Here is a 12836-nt window from a genome sequence, read left to right as displayed (position 1 = left end):
AATAAATCATTAGTATTAAAAATGAATGAGATGAAGGCAGGATACATTTTTGTTACAATAATCTACAATCTCATACATATCTACTGTATTCTTCCATCATTGTCCAAACACTAAATTCAACATACATGGTTCTACTGAACCAAAATACTCACTAAAGCTTCAAATGTGTATTAATCAACCACTGAAAATGGTCTGCAACCACTGCGCGCACTCACTTTCATTTGATTAACGGTACAGGTAAAGACCTACAGATTCAGTTGGTTGAGGAAGTAACAGAGGAAGCAATTAAAATTGTGGACAATTGTGGAATTGAGTGCCACAAGCAGAGTAGGAAAATCAGCTCTGATCTTATCAAAAGCATTGTTGACTGCAAATAAGGAATAAAAACCAAACTGAATAATCATCCATTAAGGAGATGAAGAACGGAGTGCCAGAGAGTCACAGAGCAGTCATTGTAGTCAACACACTGAAAAGTTGTCTCTTGGTTGTGAAGGCCAATAGTATTTCAAAGGTGAGTACCAAGCACACATGGAAAAGAAAACAGTGATTTTTGATAAAAAATATGACCAAATCAAAGGCGACTTTTGTTGTGATCTGCATGAGCTGACAAGCTCTACTGAAGAGCATCTATAGAGGAAGAGTGATCAGTCTTAATATCCTGGTGTGTTGCAGCTCGAGCTGTTCGCTTCACTAAGCCCTGTGATCACACACACATTCAGTGGCAGGTGGGTGTTTCACAGCTCAAGGGTTGTGACCTCTTCGGTTTCCCCTGGTTTATCATGTGGGTGATGTGTGTGTCAACATATAGTCTCCTCAGCAGTTACTAAGGGCTTTGAGAGTTGTGCAGTGTTAATTGTTAGAAGCTACATTTGAGATTTGTAATGGATATTTGAAAGTAGGCATCTCTACTACAATGCTTTCATTTAACATTTGTCAGTGGTTTATAATCCACTTGAATCCACTGGTTACTGCCTGGGCTGCACATGTATATGGAACTGAAAATTTCACACTTCCATTTAGTGGTTGGTGAGGCACATTGTATTTGAAGTTGTATGGGTATCAAATCAAGTACTGCTACAAGGTGATTTGGGATTTACTCATTCAAGAAGGTAGTACAGAGTAGCTTGGAAAGCATTCAAATCCACAGAAACAAACACTGGTTCTTACCTGGTTTTCTTGGGGGTCTTAGATTTGGGTGTGGAGTTCTTGGGTTTTTTCTCCTTGGGCTCCTTAGGCTCTTTGGGGGTCTTGGGTGTTTTGGGCGCTTTGGGCGTCTTCGGGGTCTTGGGCTCTTTGGGCTCCGTGCCCTCTGCCTTCTCCTTTGGTTTCTTTTTCCGCTTTTTCTTTTCCTCCACTGGCGGCAAACTTCCCTCTACAATTCCTGTGCCAGTAACCTGTTCTCCTGCGTCACTTCCTATTCGGGGAAATTCTGACTTTATGTCTTCCTCTCCTATTTTCTTTCCTCCCTCCTCTTCCTCTCCATCTACTACTTTTGCTTTCTTCTTTTTCTTCTTTTTTGGCTTGGTCTCCTGGTCGCTGGGCTGCTCTGTGCTGATAGGCTGACCGGAGGCACCAGTGCAGACTGTCGGCCTGTCAGGAACCATCACTGAGGCATCGCCTGACGGGTCTGTGGGGGAATGCTGGGGATAAGGAGGTGGCAAAGAGAAAGAAAGAGAGTTGAGTTATTTTGAAACTTTAAATCACATCTTGCGGAAGCAGGCAAGTGGCAAAAACAAAAATCTAACAATGTACTTCCCATAGTCAGTTGATAGTTGCACCTACACAAATTGTATTTCAGCCGTTATCAAATAACCACAAAGACTTAGGTTATCTGTCACACTCGATCTGTATGTTTGACTTTAGAGAGCAGAGGGATGCAAGATAGTTAATCATAATGTGATTGACTATAGATGTACTAGCCTGACATCGTATTTTACATAGCAAAGGTTGTAGACCTTTCTGTATGGCACTGCCAACTGGTAAAGTACCCCTTCAAAATCAAATCTAATGAACAGTGAAAACCACACACAGATGATACTATGGTAAAAATAATTAGCTGCAGGGTATCTTTTTTTTTTTTTTTAAATAACAAATATACCAAACCATGTCAAATCTGAATCAGTCCGAACACATTTGCTATTAAAGTTGTCTACTAATATGCCACTGGTTCTGCTGCCAGCCTGTCAGTCAACACTGAAATGTCTGCTGCAGGCTGGAGGATGCATTTGCCAGTGATGCCAGACAACAGAGCAGAGGGGAGAAGAGATGGGGTTCCATCTACCCATCCTTCCATGCACATGGCCACCACCTCCTCTCCTCGACTCCCCGTTGATACAGTTTCCTGCCCCCTTGAGCAGGCTAACCTTCGTAAACAAACTGGCTGACACCTCATTTTTCCTCCTCCTTTGCTCTCCTGCACACTAAAGCTGTTCTCCTTTCTCCTTCTCCTGCTCCCCTCCTCCTCCTCATTGCTCTCAAGTAAGCTTTCTGTGACAGGAAACTGGTTACCAGCTGTTGGGAGGCTCTCCAGCTGCCTCTCTTCCCTCTCCCTCTCTCCCATCCCTCCTTCTCTCCCTCTTTCTCTCTCTCCAGCTGCTCAGGGTCCCAGTAGCAGATGGGAAATCAGGCATCATGACACGAATAAATTATCTCCATACTTCAAAAAGGCGCAGCGAGGGAGTATGTGTGTGTGTCATACGAGAGCGGGAAAGAGTATGCCTTTGAGAGTGTGTGTATGTGCATATGTAACACATGTGTGCACTTCTGTGTGGCAAAGTGTGTCAATGAGGTGTGTGTGAGCATCAGCAAGTTTACAGCAAAATGCCACGGCAGCAGCTCCGGTATGTACACACATTTAGCAAAGCTTTGGTGTTCACGTGGAGGAGGACAGAGTTAGGGTGCTATCACTGAAGTCCACTACCATCAGGAGAATGCTAATGTGCACACGCGCACTTCACACCAAACTACTGCAAGGTCACGCATGCACACAAACACCTGCTGACACACACGTAAACTGAGCCATTTAGACACAAATGGGGGGAGAGAGGGAGATGGTTGAGGGAGAGAGAGAGATGGAGGGAATGACAGAGAGACAGTCAAAGATAGAGAGCGAGAGAGAGAGATGGGGGGATGCAGTGCCAAGAGATAAATCTGTCCTCCTGCCAAGCTTCCTAGATAATCAATCACACGAATGACAATGGAGACACACACAGTGTATACACAAACAATCACGCACACACAAACCCTCGAGTCCTGCGTCAGGTCTGGTGTTCTGCAGGGTGGATTTAGCTTGCTGGTGTGTTGAGTTATACTGGTTTAAATCCAGCTCTCCGTCAAGAATGGAAAATATCATCGGTCACATCAGACACGCCACCCATCCACTCAGAAACAGGTTGGAATAACAAAAGAAGTGACATTACGAATAAGGAAAAAAAATGAAGGAAAGTGGGGGTGAAGAGGGGCGAGGAAGCTGCAGGAGGGAGGAAAAGCTAGGAGACAGAAATGAAGGGTTAAATGCAGCAGGCAGAAACACTTAACACTCCCCAAGGATGGAGTGAAAGGAAATCCTGTTGTTTCTCCCCTTGCTCTGTCCATCCATCCATCCCTCCATCCTTCTCCAATTCTCAACAGACGGCTGCTATATGCCTCCCCTCACTTGGCGTGTTACAGTAGCAATGTTATCTAAAGAAAGTCAATATCCTTCATCTTGCCATCCAGAAGTTTAAAAATCACTCATTACCAAGTTGCCAGTAAAAGCTTGATCATGTCAGATGGACTTCCTCCCTTATATGAAATCCTTTGTGCACTTTGCTGTATCATTGCTTTTTGGCAAACTTGAGTTCACCTCTAAGGTATCTAGGTAAATTAGTAAGTACTAATGCAAATAAAAACATTCTGTTCAAATAAAGAATTGAAAGATGTTTTCCTAAACTAAATACTTTTGGAAACATGTAGTCATAGTGTCTATCTACTGTGAAATAAATGCCACCGCAGGCGTTGGGCACAATTTTTCCCACATTAACCAACATTCCATCCATGTCTCCTATTGCTTTGTTATTGGCTTTCTTTTGCCTCCTCTGTGAAGTGATCCATAAATACATTAAAGACATTAAGAAGCAAAGTATACTTAAACTTAACTGTTCTATTAATAGGATAAATTTAATACCAATTTCTTAATTGAAAAGTCTTTATGCAGAAAGAAATGCCAGTGTTCAAAGATCTCACATAATAGAGATTTCTCATATATTCTTCAGCTGCACAACGTGATGGCAAATGTGATCATCTCATCCCTCAATGATCAAACATCAAAGAGTCATCTAAAGTATCTAAAGGAGGAAGTGCCTCCTCTCTGTTCAATGCAGCAGCGGCACTTGCATGGCTCAGCTCTTTGGACGAGGTGGGGTTTCCAATAAAAATCACTCAACCACCAAAACCAAGATGAATCAGTTTACTGACTAGCTTGGCAAGTTGCCCACACTAGTGCTCCTATTATCTGTCCTCAAAGGATTATGAAGTGCACCATCTTTCAGAACAAGGACGCATCCAAACTGAAGCTGCTGTGCCTCTCCATGGGTGATTTTCACTTCATTTTCAAGAAGGGGTGCTGCATTTCTCACTGATGTCCACCTCTACCATGTTTGCATATCGTTAGCTCTAAAGGTCTAAACCTGAACTTTACAAGAAAGAGAAACGAGGGAAAACTGGTTGCATAAATTTTGAATATGAAGGTCTGAGAAAATACTAACAGACTTGAGTAATGCAATATAATTCTGTGATATTGAACAGACAATGAAATTCTCAATTTCAAACACTGTATTCATTATTTAAGAATTCACATGATACATATTCCCTTCAGATTTTTTGCAATATGCAATTTAATTTGCTTACAGACATTTCTGAAACATGCTTTTATGTCTGCAAGTGCAATTTGGATGAAACACCTGAAAGAAACTGCTGTAAAGTTGTGAGTTTTCATTTACTGCAATCTGTGAAAACTACACGGAGTCAATTGAAGCATTTCCTCCAAGCTGCAGAGCCACTGAGGGCTGTATGGTATAGTAGCTCACTGACAGCACACATGAGTGGGGGAGGGGCGAGACAGCCATGCTATATGTCAACTAAAGTGCGGCACGCAACACAGTGTGTGTGTGCGTGTGTGATGTAGAATAAAGGTCACAGCACAGCACTCTGCCGGAGCTGTGACCTTGAGCTGCTGACGAAGGCATGCGTGTGTGCGTGCATGTGTAATAACCATGCTTAGTGAACAGATGGAGCTTAGAGTACCAGACATACAGTCATCATGACTGACTGACCAGCGTGGTGTGTTTGTCTCTTTCTAACAAGTGCATCATGAGGCAAAGAAACAACTCCCTTGCTATGGCCACACACACACACACACACACCCTGTACCGAGTACTCCACTGGCTAGGCTATCCTATTTCCCCAGGCACGTTTGCCATCCCGTTCCAGACCACACTATCCCAAGCCACACTGTCGACATGTGTGTGTGTGTGTGTGTGTGTAATGACAGGGGCTGCCGGGCCTGGAGCTAGAGTCAGGACGGCGCATGCAGTCAGTGCGCCCAGGCGAGGAGCCGGGCTCACCAGTCAACCTGGCATCTAGGTCAGGAGTGCTGGATAAATTAAGTGTGACGGCTGAAATGTCAACCACAAAACGCAGCAGCACAGGGGTGGAGGTGGGGGAGTAGTAAGTGAGGAGAAGGGAGTTGTGCGAGTGAGAACGGAGGAGAAAAGTGGGACTGGATCTGTGTATTTGTGTGTGTGTGTGTGTGTGTGTGTGGCCACAGGGCTGCTATTGTGTGTGAATGGGTCAGTGGAGAAAGGGGGCTTTGAGCAACAAAACAAGCTAATGGAAGCTGAGGGCACGTGACGCAAGCGGCGGAGACTGAGCACGCTCATGCACAAGCATGGAGGTTGCCATTGAGACGGCTAACCTCTTCCCATCAACCCTCCCCTTCTTCTTCTTGTCTCCTCTGCTACAGATCCCAGACTCCCTCTCTTGAGATCTTTGCTTGTTTTCCCACTTCTGTCCCCTTAGTGGTTTCCCCCTCCCCCAATCTCCTAATCACCCCCAAGCTTTTTTTCCTTCCTTCTCTGTTTTTAAAATGTCTCTGTATACATCCGGCTACACAACCACTAAGAGATGAACCCCTGAAATGGTTAAGACAAACAGTAAGATGCAGACAGACAGAAAGACAGACAGACAGGCAGGCAGGCAGAGAGCGGAAAGAGAGGAGACGGGAGGAGGGAGAGACAGGAAGGGAGGTTTCCTCTACTGAGAAGGGGGAGATGTGGGAGCAAGAGGGTGGAGAGATTATGCTGGTGGCGCCTCTGTGTGTGCGCGCAAAGGTTCATGTGTGTGTGCATGTGTGTCAGGATATGCAGCTCACAGGAAACAAACAGCTGCAAAAATCCATTTCCCCACACACACACGGAAACACAACCACACACGAGGCCGACAGAAGACGACACAAAAGGCTAAAAACACACACTGATGTGAACAAACACACAAAAACCCCACTGAAACAGTGCCCAATGCACCGCTGTGTTCTCAAATGTCATGTACACACACATTTATGCACACACTGCACACTTCCCTTACACTCCAAACACACACGTTCCCCCACCCACATGAAAAATAAACATTCACATGAAATACACCCACACATGAAAACAAATGCACAAGTCTTGATCTCTCAAATACAGAGTGCTGCTACCACATCAAAGGGTTTGTTTGACGGCGACTCACCTGTACGTGAGGCACTTTCTGTGGGGTAAGAGGGGGTGAGGAGAGCGGGTGGGAAGTAGGAGGCGGAGGTGCCCATGGGTGGGAAGCCTGGTTGGGGGGAGGGGGCGTGCTCTGCAGGTGGTGTGGATGAGGGGGTAGGTGTTGATGCTGTGCATGAGCATTCTGAGCAGGCGGTGCTAAGGCCTGGTTTGTGGGTGGTGCTCCATGTTGACTGACAGCAGGACCCTGGAAACCCATGGATGAAGGCGGAAGGGTTTGTCCGCTTCGCGAGGCCTGCTGTTGGGCCTGGAGCAGGCGCTGGTCACCTCCCTGACCAACTGGGGCTTCATGAGGCCCTGGGAGAACAAACAGGGAGAAGACTATAATATCAGCACCAATCATATCGATATATGATGTTAAACAATAGTAGTATAAAACAGATTACTAGTTAGTAGTAGTAGTGATTAAGTATCCTGATTACTTCCATTAGAGTGTTTGCAGGTTTCAACAAGTTAAATTCAATTACGTGAACGTGTGTCCTATGTCTACCAGGGCTGTGAGTCAAATACACAGCACGAACAGGAAGAATATGTACTTCGTTTACATTTCGTCAACAAAGACACCTATAGGCATTAATATATTGGTGCTTTAGAACGTAACAGCTGTGAAAGAATACAATTACGATTTCCCCATTTCATTTCTCTTGCCATCAGCCTAGTGCTTACTCAGCCACTGCTCTCACCCTTCCATGTTTGAGAAGAGAAGAGGAACAAAGTTTGAGTAGTCTGTTTAGAAATACAAATAAGAAATGTTATGTACTTCACCCTCAACTTAAACCATTTAAAACCTGTCAAAATAATCAGTGTGGCTATCCTTTTTTCTCCCTGTGATTTAAACTGTGAAATACAACCATTAACAAGAGAGAAAATCAGAGAAAAAAAAAAATAAGTAAGAGCTGTGACGTAGTTAGACCAAGGTGTTGTGTGCTTACCTTGCGGTGACTGGAGCTGAGGCCTGTTTGGGCCTATTTGCAAGCTACGCTGCGGCCCCATGCCTGGATACATCTGCCCTGCATTGGGAGGCATATTGTGGGGCTGCTGGTGTTGGGGGTGTGTGGCAGATAGGGGGGTTTGGGGAGTTCTTGGTGGGTGTGACACAGCATTGGGTGGGGACTGCAGGGCTGTGTACCCTGAAACCTCTGGGGGCCCAGCTAGTCCTGCACTAGGAGGTCTACCCTGTTGGGGAGGGGGGGTTGGGGCTCCCAAGACCCGCATGGGTGACATGGATGAGGGAGAGGGGTAGGATCCCTGAGCTGGGGGGGCAAGGTGGGACTGGGGCTGGTTTTGGGACTGGGGGAGATTCTGAGGGTGCTGGGGGTGGCTTAGGGGATGCATAGGTTGACCCTGCTGCCCTGCCTGCTGCTGCATTGGGGCAGAGTGAGCCTGATGGGGTGGTCCAGGGGGGTATCGCTGAGCCTGCTGCCCCCCTCCTGGGCCAGACCCCTGGTTGAACCTCTGGCCGAGCTGCCCTGGTCCCATGGCCTGGCTGGTGTTTGCACTGACGTTAGCATTAGAACCCTGGCCCATCCCAGGGCCCATGGCCCCATACTGGCCCTGATAACCAGGATACTGGCCTCCCCCAAATCCCCCCATGCCCTGTTGGTGTTGGTGGGGATGTGGAGGCTGTCGGGAAGGAGAGTGTGGGTATCTGGGTGTGTGACCCATGCTGGGATAACCCTGGGGTTGTTGTTGGGGCTGGGGGTGTCTCATTTGGGGCCCAGCCATCCCAACATGTCCCAAGTAGTGAGATGGGTCCTGAGCAGGAGGGGGCACCATGCTCTGTGAAGGGTAGTGTTGGTTCATGCGTGCTGCACTGGCTGCTGGTGGGCCTTGCATCCCACCATAGTTGCCTTGAGACATCTGGTAGCCTCCCATCTGGTTGGGACCACCCCCTGTCTGTGTAGGAGGCTGCTGATAAGCTGATCGGCTCTGCTGCTGCTGCTGTTGTTGCTGGCCCCAAACTCCACCCCCACCACCTCCTCCCCCAGCATCACCCGGGTACCCATGGTGGGGGTTGTTAGAGTTAGCTGGGTTATTATGGTAGTGGGAAGCCATGCCATTCATGGCTGTATTAACGTTGGGTGGCCCCTGGCTCGGACCATTCTGGGCCATCATTCGTCCACCAGGGGTTCCAGGTTGTTCATAGCCACCATATGAGCCATGGTCGTACATCTGCCCCAACTTTGGCTGCCCTGGGCCAGGTCCAGCGCCATGAAGCATTCCCTGGTGGTATGCCCGGTTTCCCTGGTGCTCATGGTTCAGAGTGGGATTAGTCTGCTGGGCTAGAGGGTTGGACTGGGCTGGGGCAGGCTGCTGAGGGAAGCAGTCTAAACCATCTAATCCATCTGAGAACAACCCTGCATCATCCCCAAATAAACTCAGCATCCCTGGGTCCGCCATGGTTGGTTGAGGGGCCCACAGATGGAGGGGACTGGATGGAGGGAGGTGGGTTGTGCAGTGAGGAGCTAATCAGCTAGCTGCTAATTTGAAGCTTGCTACTCCATGGTCCTCATTCAGGTTTCTAGACAGAGAGAAAAAGAAATACTGAAATTAATTTTACTATTCAAAAACGTCTAAAAAATAATATTCACAACATGATTAAAGCAAAGTTTTGAATCAAGACAACTTTTCCACATCATTTTCCACACTTCTGCTATGAAAAGGTTTCAAATGCTTTGTTTTCTGTTCATAATTACAAAGTCAGGGTTGAGTCTAAGGACTGAAAGGTATAGCACTAATTTGATGGCAGTTTACCTAAAGATGAAATACATGCAATATTTATATACTGGCAAACTACCAATACTCAATGTTGCATTCAAGGGTATGGGTGATATGTAAATACAGGCAGAAATCAGTCAACTAAAGTTAGCTGCTGAAAGCACTAGTGGGTGTTAGGGCTGAACAATCATGACTGACCTTAACTTATCAAATGATCTACTCTTCACGAAATCATAAAGGTTATATCTTAAAAAAAAATTAGATATTAGCAACATCAAAACTTTCCTGCTCATTTAACATTTGTTTTGAATAGCCTGTTTACCAGTGCAACTGTAATATTTTGTGTTGTACTAACCAGTGCGGACATAGCATTAATGTTGCTAACACAAGTCAGAAGGCTTTTGAGTTCATTTCAGTCCATTTAGAGCAATACTGTAGCATCTGTCCTCACAAAAAAGCTTCAGAATTAGTCTGCATTAACTAGCAGAGTTTGAAATGTGTTTTGCTGCTGCTGAAGACATAATGACAACAAATTATTTTAAGACCACGAGCTGGCAGAAACTGAACTCCCGTATACAGTGGGTGTCGATTTACACATAAGCCTTACAGTTCTGTAAAGTGTAAAATTGTTTTTTATTCTTTACAAAACCTGGGCTGGACAAATCAGTCCAACCACTCTTGTAACTGATGGAAACACTGCAAGCCGTCACAGATGTGAATACAGGAAAGTGCCAAATAGCATTTACTTCATCTAGATATTGTAAAAAAATAAATAAAAAATTATAATGTAATGCTGCTGATCTAGAAGGATGCAAATAATGCAGGGTTTCTAGTCGGACAACATGGAGCTATTGCACAGCATACCACATCAGCAACAAGTAGAGGAAAACTTTTAGTTTAGTTGACATTTAATAAGGTGAGATAGTGTGACTCTATCTCAGAAGACCACTAAATGACCTTCTGGCCAAATCATGTCAGTCAGAGTTTTACAGATGACATACATCACCAGCAGTTTGTCCATGCTGAATTTCAATTTGACACAACAGACTAGTAAAGTAGTAGAATAACCTTCATCTAATGACTTATGTTGGAAGCTCTTCTATAAAATTAAACTACATTATTTAGACTTGAAGGAACTTAAACCAATGCAGCATAAAAAGTGATTACAAATCTTAATATTGGTTTGGAAAAACGGCCAATCCATGTAATTCCCATATCATTTAGTAAGATGGGGCATCTTCCAAATTACTTCCTTTGACCACTGCAGCAGCCTTATTAGTTGCTTAGCAGATGTGCATGTTTAGCAAGTTAATCAGTTCTGGCCACTCCAGAAAAAAACATGCACCCATTGATTTAAAAAAAAAAAAAAAAAAAAAGGGGGGGGGGGGGGGGGGGGGGGAGAAAAAGCCTCTTCACATACCCCGAAACACACACATTTCACATTAGCACTCCCCCTAAACCCTCCCCCACTCCATTTAACTACCAAACAAAAGAACTTCTTTCTTTTCCAACACACACTCGGAGTCATTGAGTGTGTATGCATGTGTGTATGTGTGTGCTAGAACAAAGGGCCAAGCAGATGCAACTCTGTTTGAACAGCAGCAGCTGCCATCCAGCCAGAATCAGCCAGCCAACAAACCAGAGATTTTCAGCACACCACTCAGTCAACTAAACAGTTAACTACTCTCTTAGGCAGCCGTTCAGTTGGGTAACTAACCAATCAGAACAGAAAGCCAATCAGTCAGTCCTGGCAGCTGTTTCCCAAACCGGGAGTTAGCCACCTGCTACCATCTCAGGCTCTGTGCAATGACATCGATGTTCATCTCCCCAGATACAGAAGACCTTGTCTGTTGTGTGAGTATCTTAAACCACAAAAAACTTAGGCTGTATGTAAGAAATTACAACACCCCAATCCATATGGGTAAGAGGGTGAAGGTAGGTGGACCTGAGCCGTATCAGAGACTGGGACAGGGAAGAGGTGGGGGAGGTCTGCTTGTTGCTTCTACGCAATGCAAAAAGAGAAGAGGAAAAAAAAGCCAACTTGTACCACTGCAGCGTTCCCCTCCCCTCCCCCCTTCACTTCATTTCTTTCCTCCTCCTCCTCCTCCTTACGCTTCTCATCCCTCCCACTAATTTTCCCTCAGTAAGCTACCGAATAATTACAGTGGTGAAAAACTGTTGAAAAATTCACATAAAAGTGTTTGCATGAAATAATAACTTCCTCTTCCTGCCAACAATTTGGGGACTTGTACAGAACAAAGTGGGTGAAAATCAAGGATTGCCGTGGAAAACTTGATGACCTATCAGAACTACAGTATCATGTTTTTTAATAGTTTCATTAACAACATAAACCATGGAAAATAAGTGGTAAGTTGTGCTTGTTATTTACAGTTCTTTGAGAACGAACCTCAAATCAAGACTGCATTTCACATTAATCATTCTGCCTGCGGTCACAAGCCCCAGATGTTTTTTCCAGCTTTACTCAACAGGATAAAAATGTTGGAACTGATACGTGTCCACCAGCCTTTTGTCTTTTACACCATTTTGTCATTGTCCAGAAATATGTTTCTTTTTTTTGGTAACCCAGCAACAATGTGGATTTGGTGTATCCTGACCAGAGCCAAATATTATCATTGATTCTTTCAATATTTGGACTGCTGATTGGTTTAAAAAAAAGCCATCTAAAGACATCACATAAGAATCTTCAATCCAAAAAATAGTCAGCAGATTGATCATTAACGCAAATATTTTTTTACACCCCAATTGTCAAGATTAGACATCTTATACTGATACTCTTTTCTTCCTAGCAGGTTATGTCTTCATGGATTTTAAAGTAATTTAATAACAGCACAAAACTGAGACCAAACTGAATATTAGCACAAAAACAACAAAAACATCAGTGGCACAAATTCCAAATGAGATTTACAGCAGCCACTTTACTGAATTTCCATTAAAACCAACTTTAATGTCTTGCTCTTGGCTGCAAATAAAGAATAGCCATTTAGTCAGCTGGAAGCCAAAAGGGTCAGCATTAGCATGACACAGGATTACTGTAAAACAACCTTCCTTCAGGCATTTAGACCCTCTGTTGGGAGCCTCTATGATGCCTGATGGTAGCGTCGGTTGTTGTTGTGTAAATAACAGTTAACAAGCCCTTTCCTCCAAATCTCTCTGAACCATAAACAAGCTCCCCAACACAGAGACAGGAAGACAGGTGCTGCTCTACTTTTTACTATGTTATGGTCAGTAACAGATCTGGCAAGCTCTCACATGTACACACCCCTACATATTTCTGTGAACAGTAAGCCTTGA

General features: G+C 44.8%; 1 protein-coding gene across 1 annotated transcript in view; it reads right to left on the bottom strand.

Moving 5' to 3' along the window:
- The window catches only part of chd7 (chromodomain helicase DNA binding protein 7), a 71819-nt gene that overhangs the window by 43622 nt on the left and 15361 nt on the right, over window positions 1-12836 (bottom strand). Inside the window, 3 exon segments of the mRNA XM_030160250.1 lie at window positions 1168-1640; window positions 6769-7103; window positions 7739-9327. Coding sequence (XP_030016110.1) covers window positions 1168-1640; window positions 6769-7103; window positions 7739-9206 — 2276 coding nt within the window. The 5' untranslated portion in view covers window positions 9207-9327.

This window comes from Sphaeramia orbicularis, chromosome 17, assembly GCF_902148855.1.
Source record: "Sphaeramia orbicularis chromosome 17, fSphaOr1.1, whole genome shotgun sequence".
NCBI classification, from domain to species: Eukaryota; Metazoa; Chordata; class Actinopteri; order Kurtiformes; family Apogonidae; genus Sphaeramia; species Sphaeramia orbicularis.
Note: the sequence above shows the minus strand (reverse complement) of the source record. Positions and strands in the feature narration are given on the sequence as shown.